Source organism: Ornithorhynchus anatinus, chromosome X4, assembly GCF_004115215.2.
Source record: "Ornithorhynchus anatinus isolate Pmale09 chromosome X4, mOrnAna1.pri.v4, whole genome shotgun sequence".
Lineage (NCBI taxonomy): Eukaryota > Metazoa > Chordata > Mammalia > Monotremata > Ornithorhynchidae > Ornithorhynchus > Ornithorhynchus anatinus.
Window position 1 is genome coordinate 2,455,652 of NC_041752.1, and position 12,555 is coordinate 2,468,206.

A 12,555-nucleotide genomic window follows, 5' to 3' on the forward strand; every position below is an offset into this window, starting at 1 on the left:
GAACCTGGGGAGGGGGCATGTGACCGGGCCTTCTCCAATTCTCCTGGACCCTTAGGGATAAAGGACACATTCCCTGACCACAGCGAGCTTACGGTCTAGAGGGGGACATGAATAGAAAGAAATAAATGACAGATATGGACATAGGCGCTGTAGGGCTGTGAAGGGGGTTGAGGCTCACAGTCTTAGGAGGCTAGCATGCCTGTCAGCTCACTGTGAAAATCGCTCACCCTGTCTAATGTCACCACCCAGACCCCCAAAGAAACCAGACAGGCCCTGAAAGAAACCCCGCTGCGGGTAGGCGAGAGGCTTTGAATAGAAATTAGTAAGCCTCCTTCTGGTTCCTCCGGCCCCCGGAGACCTCTGGAAGGCCCTGGTCAGTAAGGGTGGGAAGGGGCAGGTCCCCGGCTGGTGGTTCATTCATTCAATCGATTTTTATTGAGTGCTTACTGTGTGCAGAGCACTGTACTAAGCGCTTGGAAAGTACAATACAGCAATAGAGAGACAATCCCTGCCCCCAACGGGTTTACAGTTTTCTGTCTGTCATGGGCAGGGAAGGTCACTGTTTACTGTTGTATTGTACTTTCCCAAGCGCTTAGTACAGTGCTCCGCACACAGTAAGCGCTCAACAAATACGATTGAATGAAATCTCTGGGCCGCGGGAGCGACCATCCCGGCACCTGTGTCTTCCCCTGCAGGAAGTTCCTGACGCTTCAGGACAAGGCGAGCATCTTCACCATGGACCATTTCCCGCTGTGGTACCGCCGCGCTGCCGAACATCCCGCCGGCAGCTTTGTCTTCAGCGTCCCCTCCGCACCAGGTGACCGGACGGTGGGCTACCAGCCTGGGGAAGGGCTAAAAATAATAATAATAATAATGTTGCTTTTTGTTAAGCGCTTACTATGTGCCGAGCACTGTTCTAAGCGCTGGGGGAGATACAGGGTCATCAGGTTGTCCCACGTGAGGCTCACAGTCTTAGTAGCATAGCCTAGTAGATGGAGCGTGGGCCTGGGAGTCAGAAGGATCTAGGTTCTAATCTCAGCTTCCCCACTTGTCTGCTGCGTGACCTCGGGCAAGTCATTTCACGTCTCTGGGCCTCAGTTTCCTCATCTGTAAAATGGGGATTAAGACTGGGAGCCCCGTGTAGGACAGGGACCTTGTCCAACTTGATTAGCGGTCTCCAACCCCAGTGGTTAGTACAGTGCCTGGCTCATAGTAAGCACCTTACAAATACGATAATAATAATGTATTGGCAAAGTCCTATAGTAGAGCCCCTGCCCCTCCCCTGGAGTCCGTCCTTCCCTGTCAGAACTGAAGGTCAATCCTGCCCTGACCCCTAAAGAGTGGGGCAAAGCCCTCATGCCCTCTCTTTGCCCAGGGGAAAGTCAATGTCCAAAGTCCTCAGGGGGCTGGGGTCGGGGGGGAGGTGGGAAGGGGAGTGACGGGGGAGGGGGAAATGGGGAGAGGCAGGGAGAGGTAAAGAGATGAGGGCGGAGAAGTTTGGGGAAGAAAAGGTGAACGGGCAGAGTCAGAGGTCCTGCCCACCCGGGAAGGGGGGCTGGGGGTCCTCCCCACAGACCCCCGGAGAGTGACAGCCCCCTTCCCCCTTGCACCCCCAGAGAGCGGCGGCGACGGCCAGCCTACAGTGGTGACGGTCAGCACAGCAGTGGCAGTGACGGTGGACGGGAAGACGGCCATCGCGGCAGGTAGGACCGGAGGTCACCAGAGGGCCCCGTCCGGTCTCCTTCCCCAGGGGGACCCCAGGACGTGCCCACTCTCCTCCCAACCCCCCGTGAGATTGGTCACCATGAGCCCACCCAAGAGGCCTGGACCGTTTGGGCCCAGGGCCAAAGGGCCTTGGTGAACTGACCTTGGGTCATCTCTCTCCCAACGCCGAGTGACCAGAATCCAGCAGGCGGGATCTGGCCAGGACGTGGAATGCGGGTCTAGGGCCAGTGCGTCTCGAGAGGGACGGTAGAATCATATTCTCGCCCAACTTAAGGTCCCAGATGGGCTGCGAGCTCATTATACGGTCTCTCTCTCCCTTTCTCCGTACCCCTTTCCTCTAGACTGTAAGCTCCTTGTGGACAGGGAGCACCTCTACGGACTCTGTGGTACTGGACTCTCCCAAGCCCTTAATATAGTGCTCCGCACACTCGGAGCTCTCAATAAATATCACTGATCGATCAATTGATTCTTCTCCCTTTGTCTCCTCCCCTTTCCCTCTCCTCTTTCTCCCCTTCCCCTGTCCCTCCTTCTTCCCCTCCCTCCTTCCCCCCTCCTCTTTCTCACCATCTTCTCTCCTCTTTCTCCTCCCCTCCCTCCCTCAATCAATCAATCAGTGGTAATTATTGAGCCCTCCTGGGTGCAGAGCTCTGTACTAAACACATGGGAGACTGCAATGCAGCGGAGTTGGCGGGCACATTCCCCGCCCGCAGTGAGCTTACCTGTCCTCTCCGCAGCCCGGATCTGACCCTCCCAGGCCCAGCCCCTTCCCCTGTTCTCCCCCGCTCTCCCCTGCCCGGGTTCACTTTTTCCCGCTTGGCCGAGCAGAGCCGGGAGGGGTTGCCATGGCGACAGGGTTTCCAGGCCTCTGGTCTGATTCAGCGCAGCGATGGCTGTCACCCTCCACGGTCGCTCAGCTCCGGGCGGGGATGGTGGTCCACGTGAGCTCTGCCCTGGGTGGCAGCTGAGGACCCTGAGGCGGGCGGAGGGTGGGGGGCTGGAAAGAGGTACGGTGTGTGCCGTGGGGGGGCGGCCAGCTGGGTGGGTGGATCGGGAGAGCCGTCGAGGCTTTCCCTGGAGCAGCACGGCCTAGTGGCTAGAGCACGGGCCTGGGAGTCCGAAGGACCTGGGTTCTAATCCCAGCTCCGCCACTTGACTGATGTGTGACCTGGGGCAGGTCACTTCACTTCTCTGGGCCTCAGTTCCCTCATCTGTAAAATAGGGATTACGACTGCGAGCCCCACGCGGGACGGGGACCGTGTCCAACCTGATGAGCTTGGATCGGCCCCTGCGATTAGAACGGTGCTTGGCACCTAGTACGTGCTTAACAAATAGCACCATCATCCTCATCATCACTGGCCTACCTGCAGTCCCGGGGGTCCGGTTCCCTCCCCTCTTCTCTCTCCAGGCCCAGTTCCCACCCCCACCCAAAAAAGCCCACGGGAGCCTGGGGGGACGTAGGAAAATACAGTCTTTATTGTTCTTCTGAAACGACAAGCCAGAAATAGAATTTTACCTTTAAAAACTCCTGCCCCTGCCCCTACCCTCGCCGCCCCGAGGAAACGCCCCTCCAGACCCCTGGGCCCAGGAGACAGAGAGGCAGTTCCCTCCCCCCTGCTGGGAGACAGGGACCCCTCTGGGCCAGGTGGGAGTCCCCAGGCCTCTGGCCCCGTTTCCCCTGGGGACCCCCTTCTCCACACCTGCCACCCTGATTCCCCACACGCTTCATCCACAGCTCTTGTCTCCCTGCCAGCCGCTCTGTGGGGTGTCCGGAAATGACTGTCTGCCGGGGACCGAGGGTGGGCGAAGGCCCGAGAAGGAGGCTGGTCCCGCTGCCCAGAGAGACGTGGGCGGCAGAGAGGGGAGAGATGGAGGGTTGGAGGGGGCAGAGGTGGAAGGACGAAGGAGGTGGAGAGAGAGATGGAGGAGGTAGAGATGGAGGAGGTAGAGGTGAGAGGATGAAAGAGGGAGGGACGGGGGGATGGAAGAGGTAGAGGGTAGGGACAGATGAAGGGGAGAGAAGAGATGGAGCAGGTTGGGGCGCAGGAGGGAGAGGAGGGGGAGGAAGGGAGGCGTTGGAGGGAGGGAGGAGCTAGACGGAGAGAAGGACGAGGTGGAGGGAGAGAGGAAGGAGGTAATGGTGGAGGCAAAGAGGGAACAGGTTGAGGAGGAGGGACAGAGGGAGGAGGGAGAGGTGGAGGGAGAGAGGGAAGAGAGGAAGGAGGTAGAGGTAGAAGGATGGAGGAGGAGGTAGAGATGGAGGGAGACCGGGGGAGGTAGAGGTGCAGGGAGGGAGGAGAAAGTCTGGGCCTCCTCGGGGTTCCCCCTTGCCCCTCTCCCCCTCCCCGTTTGTCCCCAGGGGCCTCCGGCTTTGGATCAGGGAGGGAAGGAAAAAGTGCTGGGTCGGACTGCAGAACTTCCCTTGAGCCCAAACGTGTGCTTGCCCGGCCTGATGGAGGAGGAGGAGAAGGAGGAGGAGGAGGAGGAGGAAGAAGAGGAGAAGGAGGAGGAGGAGGGGGATAAGTTGGAGGAGGGGAGAGAGGCTCCCCACGCGTCTTGAAGCAGCTCCCCCACCCCCCCGCCAAAGTGGGCAGCAATCTGCACTGGGGAGGGCAGACACAGCGTACATCTTGCTCTGCCCGGCTCTGGGCCTCAGTTTCCTCAGAGGTGTCTCATTTGGCCCAGGCGACATTGGGCTATAGTCCAAGGCTATCTCCCCCAAGCCCCCGGCCCTCAGGTCCCGTGCCCAACGATGCCGGCAACCCGAAGGGAGTACCCCCGGGCGGCGTGGGGGCGAGCCCCCCAACCAGGCACCCTTGTGAGAGCCAGAGTCCCGTGCCCAACGATGCCGGCAACCCGAAGGGAGTACCCCCGGGTGGCGTGGGGGCGAGCCCCCCAACCAGGCACCCTTGTGAGAGCCAGAGTCCCGGGGGGAGGGGGTACCCAGAGGGCTGGATTACCATGGCGACGGGCCGTCACCCCGGAGACGGTTCTTCCTCCCGCTGCCTGTGAGGTGTGAAGGCCGCGGGGAGCAGTCTGAGACTGGGAGGAGGCGTGTGAGCCCGGGTGGGGACGGCCGGGGGGGGGGGGGGGGGGGTCTTCCACCCGGGGGAGCCGTCTGAGACTCTCGGCCGAGACGCGTGGGGAGGGGGGCCCTTCGGGGGGCTAGGGGAGAGGAGCCGCCCGAGGGGCGAATCTAGGGGTGGTCCAGAGGCGGGGGGGCAGCAGGAGGTGGGGCCTGAGCGAGAGGCCGAGGGGATGGGGGTGGGATCCGTAATGGAGACTCCCTCTCTGCCCCTCGTGGAAGCGCGGAAGGGGCGGGGGGTGTCTTCGAGGAAGGGACCGGCGGGGATTTGAGCTCCGAATCCCCACCCCCTCGACGTCCATCTCTCTGGTTTGGGGGAACGCCCGCCCCCCTCAGAGGCCACTGTGGCCGGAGGGGGTGGCTAGGGAGCTGACCTGGGGGAGGAGGGGCGAGGGGAGGGGGCGTCCCGGGCGTGGGATGGGGGGGCTAGAGCCGGGGTCAGGCCACGGAGGAGATGCGCTTCTGTCCGGGGCGCTGGCCGGCCGGTCCGGCCTCGCCCATGAGGGGCTGGCGTCGCCGGAGCTCGCGGTGGTACTTGGCCATGAGGGAGGCGTAGATGCAGCCGTAGGCGGCGGCCACCAGCATCATGACGCAGACCACTCCGCAGACCACCCCCGCGATGATGACGGTGCCCACGGCCCTTCTCACGCTGACCGGACGGTACCGCTGCTTCTGCGGGCAGGCCGGGCCGGGCTCCGGTTCCGGCTCGGCCGCGGCCTTGGGCCTGGCGGGCTCCGGGCCGGGCCGGGGGCAGGGTGGGGTGGGGGCTTCCTGCCCGCCGCCGCCCTCCTCCCCCTCCTCCAGCCGGGAGCAGTAGTTGAACATCTCCACGGGCACCGTTCTCATGTCCTTGCCCCTCAGCTCCTTGGGCAGGGTGCAGGCCAGTTGATCCAGGCGGCCTCCTGCACGGCAGAGAAATGGGAAGGGGGCGCGAACCAGGCCCTCTTCGGCCCCTCCCGCTCCACACCCTTCCACACCCGGGGTTTAAGGGGTGCCCGCTTTAAGGGGCCTGGGCGACCCACGACTCCCTAACTCGCCCCCGGGAGGAGCCGGGAGGTGAACTCTGTTGGCATCAATCCCTCCAGCCCGGGGCAGGAAGTGCCAGGCTCGGTCCGGGGCACATCCCACACCTGGCCCCAGGATCACCGTCCGGGCAGGGAGCGAGGGACGGGGCTGGAAGGGTCGGGAGTGAACAAGCCCCTTCCCGAACCCACTGGGCAAGGGGGATCCGGCTGGTCACACCGCCAGGACATCTAAGGCAGAGTGGGGCCGGTGGCTGGTGCCAAGGACGAGCTGTCCACAGGACCGGACAGCCACATTCACTGGGAAGTAATTTTTTAGTGGTATTTGTTGAGCACGTCATACGTGCCGGGGACTGTCCTAAGCGCTGGGGTAGAGGCAAGCTATTCGGGTTGGCCACAGTCCACGTCCCACATGGGGCTCACGGTCTTAACTTCCATTTTACAGATGAGGCAACTGAGGCACAGAGAAGTGAAGTGACTTGCTCAAGTTTCCCCAGCGGACAAGGGGTAGGGGCCGAGATTACGAGAACCCCGTATTGATAATATTTGTTCAGCGCTTACAAAGTGCCAAGCACTGTACTAAGTACTGGGGTAGATTCAAGACGACCAGATTGGACACGGTCTCCGTCCCCCCACGGGGCTCGCAGTCTAAGCGGGAGGGAGTAGGATCGAATCCCCGTTTTACAGATGAGGAAAATGGCCTGGCCGGGAGACCCCTCTTTTCTCCAGAGGCAGGACATCCAGCTCCCAGCACCCTCAAGCTGCCGGTCCCAGGCAGGGGTTTCTTCCAGAGTTGGGCAAGAGCCAGGGGGCGGCGGGGTCAGAGAGCTGGGGTGGACCCTCGCCGGGATTGCGGGGGAGGAGCAGAGGGGGCCCTCCACAGCCCAGAGCCCAGCCATTCCCCGTGGGGAGACAAGACACTGCAGAGCTGGGCTTGCCCGCTTGGGAGAGGAGTTTCCCCAGGGGAAGTTGGCCTTTGGCGAGCCAGGCCCGGACAGCCACTCTTTGGCCTGGGGAGGTCCACCCGAGGAAGGACCGGGACTGTATCTGTAGTGTTTAAGATAACCTATCGCTTTGAGGTGACCCTCCAAGATCTGATCTTTGGAATGGGGAAACCCTAGGACTGATTTGTGTGTGTGCGAGAGAGACAGAGAGACTGACTGGCTGGCTCATCACTCTCACTGGCTCTGCTTCTCCCTCGATCGCTTTCTGGCTTTCGGAAGGTGGCAGAGTGTGTGTCTCTGTGTGTGTACGTGTGCTGCGTCTGCGTGCGTGCCATCTCCGTGGGCGCTGTCGGTGTGTGTGTGTGTGTGTGTGTGTTGGGGGGTGCCCGCTGTCTCTGTTATGTGTATATGCTGCGTGTGTGGGTGTGTGTGTGCGCCTGTAGGGGCGTGTGTGTACGGTCTACGCGTGTGGGTGTGTTCACACGGCGTGTGTGATCTGTCTGTGAGCCGCCTGTGGGTGTGCTCTGTCCCAGTTGTGTATCTATAGACGTGTCGTGTGTGCGTGTCTGTGTGTACGCGGCTGTCTGCCCACCCTCGTCGCTCCTCCTCTTCAGAGGCGGCAGGAGGGCTCCTTGGGGCCTCATCTGGGATGCCCCGGGGCCCTGCCCTCCCCCTTTATTTCGCAAACCCCGAGGGAAGACGGGTGACCTCCCACCCGCCCGGGACCCCACTGGGGCAGGCCCCAGCCCCGGCGGCGCTCACCTCGGTAGGAGAACCACTCCAGCCAGTGTTTGAAGCCCCTCAGTTTGCAGTCGCACTCCCAGGGGTTCTCGCCCACCTGGAGCAGCTGCAGGCGCACCAGGGGCTCGAAGGTGGCCCGGTCCAGGCTGTGCAGGCGGTTGGAGCGGAGGGACAGGGAGCGCAGGGCGGGCAGTCCGTCGAAGAGGCCGGCGGGGAGCTGGGCCAGCCCGTTGAGGGACAGGTCCAGGTGGCGCAGGAGGGGCGTGCGGCCCAGGAGGGTCCTATCCAGGCTTCTGACGCTGTTGTTGCGCAGCTGCAGCTCGGTCAGGTTGACCAGGTCGGCGAACAGGGCGGCGGGCAGCGGGTCCAGGAAGTTGTTGGACAGGTCCAGCCGCTGCAGGCCCGACAGGTTGGCGAAGGCCCGGCCGGGCAGGACGCTCAGCCGGTTGTTGGGGAGCAGGAGGGTGCGGGTGCCGGCGGGGAGGTCCGGGGGCACGGAGGACAGGCCCAGCCCGCTGCAGTCCACCGCCTGGCTGGGGCCGTCGCACTTGCAGGGGGCCGGGCAGGAGGACAGGCTCTCGGCGGCGCACAGGGACAGCCAGCAGGCCAGCCCTGGGCCGAGGCACGCACGCGGGGACCGAGTTAGCCCAACTGGTCCATCCCCACCCTCCATCCCCTCCTCGGATTCCCCGTGACTTCCCTTGACTCCTCCAGGACCGCCCCCCCGCCTAGAATTCCCTCCCCCCATCGGCCGATCCATCGGGGGTCCCCCTGACTGATCCATCCATCCCTCCCCCCACCTCCTCCATCTCCCCGGGACTCCCACCTGCTGATCCATCCAGCCCTAATAATAATATTAATAACGGTATTTGTTAAGCGCTTACTAGGCTAAGCGCTGGGGTAGATACAAGGTAATCAGGATGTCCCTCGTGGGGCTCACAGTCTTCATCCCCAGGTTCCAGATGAGGCCACTGAGGCACGAAGTTAAGTGACTGGCCCAAACAGACGAGTGTCGGAGCGGGGATTAGAACCCACGTCCTCGGACTCCCAAGGCCGTGCTCTTGCCACTAGGCCAGGACCACCCCTCCTGACTGATCCATCCGGCCCTCCCCACCTCCTCCATCTCCCCGGAAACCCCCACCTGCTGATCCATCCCCGCCCCCCGCCCCAGCCTCCTCCTGGGGAACTCGAAGCGAAGCAGTGGGGTGTGGAGGGGGTCGGGCGGGGGCGACTGTAAGGGGATCCGAGAGGCTGGTGAATAATTCAGATCCTCCCGGAGCCCGGAGAATGCAGCGAGGAAGACCCTGGGCGCCGGGAAGAGGGAAGGGGAGGGCGACCTGCCCCTCCTCCTGCTGTAGCCCCGACCCTCAGCCCGCCCCCCTCCCTGGATGCCCTGCACAGGACGCGCCGACCTGCGTGGGGGGTCACTCTTGGGCCGGGGGCCTCTCCCCATGGGGTGGGCGGGAAGACCGAGTCCACAGGGGAAAGTTCCAGGAGCTCCGGGATCGCAGAGGAGGAGGGTGGTGCGGGGGGGATTAGGACCCCCAGGCCCCGTGCCCCTCGAGGGGATACTTACAGGATCCCCGGAGCCTCGCCCGGCCTCCGTCCAAGGTCAGCATGGTGGTGGTCAACTCGGGCCGGTCCTTCTGTCGGTCCTGCGCGGGAGCCGAGCGTGAGGGAGAGAGCAGGGGGAGCAGGACACCGGGTGTCATTTATCCGGCCACCGATCAGGTGGACAAGGGCCATCAGAGATGGACAGAGGCCATCTGAGCGCGGGGAGGGGGGCGTCTGCTTCAAACCGAAAAGCAGGGAAAAAGCATCTGCCCTCCCCCCCCCGTCCATCCCCTTTCCCCCCTCCCCCGGGTCCCTGACGGTCCAGCCGTCCCGGGGCGACTCTCTGACCCCTCTGCCTTGTCCGGCTTCTCTCCGAGGCTGCTGACAGAACCGACCCCAGCTGGGTCCAGTTAGGCCGGGGAGGGGGACAGGGGAGGGGGCCTGGCCCTTGGAGGCGGTGGGAGCTGGAGATCCTGGCGTTCGGCTGGTTCTCCCCGCCTGGACGGCCTCCGCTGACTTCACCGGCCTCCACAGGCCCGGCCGGCCTCCAAGGGCCCGTCCAGCCTTCAGGGGCATAACTGTCCTCCGCAGGCCTGGCCGGCCTCCGTGGGTAGGACCAGCCTCCCCCGGCCTGGCCTAACGTCTTCCTCCCCGCGACCGTCCTGTGTCCTCTCCCCCAGCCTGTCTTGACCCTCTCCCCACCACGTCTGACCCGCCTCCCGGGCCCAGGCTGGCCTAGCCCCCAAACCCAGCCGGGCCCTCCCCATCGGCCCGGTCAACCCTCACCTCGTCCTGCCCTTCCCCCACCACACACACACACACACACACACACACACACACACACACTCCTCCCACACACACACTCCTCACATATACACAAACACAAGCACCTCCTCTGCCTAGGCCCTTCAGGTTTACTTGCTGATGCCCACCGCCTGCCCTGCCTTCGGAAAATAATAATTATAATGTTGGTATCTGTTAAGCGCTTACTATGTGCTGAGCACCGTTCAGCAGGGGCAAGAGAGAGAGGGAGGGGTGGGAGGGTCCCGAGGCAGCGGCCGCTTCCAGCAGGCAGATGGGCCAAGGCGGCTCCGGTCCAGCTCCGGAGAAAACCGGCAGAATCCCGCCCGCTCAGAATGGTTCGGGGAAACCCCCACCGGCTGTCGGCTGGACGCCTCCCCATCCTCCCGCCCCCGCCGCCCCCCGCCGCGGGACCGGTTCCTGCAGCCCCTTCTGCCCCTCCCGCATATGCCGGCCTTTCTTAGGAAGGGGCAGGGGGTGGGAATTCCCCAGAGCTGGGGGGTCCCGGTGGGCGGCCGGCCTGAGCCCGGACGGTCTGCTGCTCTCCCGGGATGCCCGAGCCGGACGGTCCCGGAGGAGGTGGGGGGGGGGGCCGGAGACCCTCCCCTCCTCCCCTCCCCTCCCGCTCCCCCACGTGGGCGGGAACCCGCCCCCGGGGAGCTCCCAGCCTCCTTAGAAAGGGGTGACCTAAATAGGGGGGTGGGGGGCCGGAGCGGCGGCGGCAGCGGGCTCCAACCGGCTGCTGGAAGAAATGGAGAGCCACAGGGGCCCGGGGCCGAGTCCGTGTCCGCCCAAGGCCGACCCAACCGTCCCTCCGCGGCCTCGGAGCGCCCGCCGACCCCCCGGCTCCCCTCGCAGGGACGGGGCGGGGGGAGCCAGGCCCCCGATCCTGAGGCGGACCCCGCTCCTAAGCCACTTCCCCCCAAAAGCTGTAATTTTCTGCCTCAGCTAATCCTGGGGGGGGGGGCGGGGAGATGGGAGGGCGGCCTAATCCTGCCCCACCCCCCGGGGCATCTCCCGCGCCTCCAGGCTGACCGGGGGGAGGGGATGGGGGCCGGGACGAGAGGCCCGGGGACCGTCCCCCATCCCCACCCGGGCCCCGCATCCCAAACCGGTCTCATCCAGGACCATCCGGGCCCCCCCAAGCCCCCCCAGCTTTCCCTTTGGTGCAGCCCGGGGGGCAGGAAACGAGGGGCGTCTGCGCTTTTCAGTGGGCAGCGGGTGATTTCTGCAGTCTGACCCCCCGCCCCAAGGGACCACCTCCCACTGCCCAGGGCCTGCCCCCCGCCCCCTCCGATCGTGGGGACCGGCCTGCGGCCTCTCCCACCACGGCGGTGTGTCCACCCCTCAGACACACACAAACACCCACACACACACGACTTCCCACTCCCCACTGTGACCCCACCTCCCCTCAAACCACGACCCAACAACGCCGTCACACACACCGTCCTTCCCCGTCTCCCCACCGCCCCCCCACCTCTCCACAAACCCATGACAACCCCCCAACGCCAACACGCACACACACACGTAAACAGAGACACAGGACAACCCCTCCCCCCACCATGATCCCAACTCCCCACGGGGCCCACGTCCTCCAAACCCTTGACACCCCCCCAACGCCATCTCGCGCACACACACACACACATACACACACACACGCAGAGAGGACAACCCCTTCACCGTGACCCCACTCTCCCCCACGACCTCTTCCATACCCATGACGCCCCCCCCCCCCCAACGCAAACCCCCACATGACCCCACCTCCTCCAAACCCATGACATCCCCCTAACGCCATCTCACACACACACATACACACGCACGCATGCACAGAGGACAACCGTGACCCCGCTCCCCACCACGACCCCACCTCCTCCAAACCCATGACACCCCCCGCAACGTCAACACGCAATCACACACACAACCCGACACGACCCCCCACCATGACCCCACGTCCTCCAAACCCACGACACCCCCCCCCCCCAACGCCAACACACAGACCCAGAGACACATACACAGCGCACAACGCAACCCCCCACGGTGACCCCACTCCCCACCACGACCCCCCGTCCTCCAAACCCATGACACCCCCCAAGGCCATCACACACAGACACAAGGCTGCACACACACACACACACACACACACACACAGAGGACCTCCTCCTCCTCCTGCTCCTCCCTCGCAGCTCCTCCAGACCCACGGCCGGCCCCCCGGTGACCCCCTCCCCGTGCTGACCCCTTGCTCCGTCCGGCTGGGGGTGGGGATGGGGGTGCTGTGGGGCCCCTCCCCCCGGCCCCCATCATCACTCACCGTGCGCCGGGGGTCTGTCCCGGGCCCGGCCCTGCCCCTGCCCCTGGGCCCCGGGCGGGCGCGCGCAGGGGGGCGCATGGGCTCGGCCCCGCCGCAGGCCAACGGGGACCCGGCCCGGAGCCAACGGGACCGGCCTCTTCCTCCTCCTCCTCCTCCTCCTCCTCCTCCTCCTCCTCCTCCCCGTGCGCGCCTCCGCCTCCCCCCGTGCGCGCCTCCGCCGCCTGGTCCGGCCGCGCGGCCGGGCCCCGGGAGGCGCGCGCCCCGCACGCCCCGCAGCGCCCCGCAGCGCCCCCCAGCGCCAGGTCGTCGCCCTTCAAATGCCCCGGCGCCCGCCCAACGGGAGAGGAGGGGGCTGCCCGGGACGGGGGGCGGGGGGGG

General features: G+C 64.8%; 2 protein-coding genes across 2 annotated transcripts in view; one reads left to right on the forward strand and one right to left on the reverse strand.

The window, feature by feature from the left end:
• Nucleotides 1-12,555, forward strand: part of CACNA2D4 (calcium voltage-gated channel auxiliary subunit alpha2delta 4) — a 37,560-nt gene that overhangs the window by 16,437 nt on the left and 8,568 nt on the right. Inside the window, exons 25-26 of the mRNA XM_029054180.1 lie at nt 696-817; nt 1,617-1,703. Of these exons, the coding sequence (XP_028910013.1) occupies nt 696-817; nt 1,617-1,703 (209 nt within the window). The remainder of the gene's footprint in view (nt 1-695; nt 818-1,616; nt 1,704-12,555) is intronic.
• On the reverse strand, nt 5,126-12,337 carry LRTM2 (leucine rich repeats and transmembrane domains 2). Its single transcript, XM_029054506.2, has 4 exons — nt 12,178-12,337; nt 9,091-9,169; nt 7,536-8,126; nt 5,126-5,709 (listed from the first exon to the last, which is right to left on the reverse strand). The coding sequence occupies exons 1-4, from the start codon at nt 12,253-12,255 to the stop codon at nt 5,246-5,248; spliced, it is 1,212 nt and encodes a 403-aa protein (XP_028910339.1). The 5' UTR covers nt 12,256-12,337; the 3' UTR covers nt 5,126-5,245.

What these genes read in the sequence shown, in the direction of transcription:
- LRTM2 (XM_029054506.2), bottom strand. Translation starts at nt 12,255, where the DNA reads ATGCGCCCCCCTGCGCGCGCCCGCCCGGGGCCCAGGGGCAGGGGCAGG. An exon ending in GGCGAGGCTCCGGGGATCCT is followed by an intron (nt 8,127 to 9,090) that starts GTAAGTATCCCC and finishes GCCTCGGCCCAG; the next exon opens with GGCTGGCCTGCTGGCTGTCC. An exon ending in GGAGTGGTTCTCCTACCGAG is followed by an intron (nt 5,710 to 7,535) that starts GTGAGCGCCGCC and finishes TCTGCCGTGCAG; the next exon opens with GAGGCCGCCTGGATCAACTG.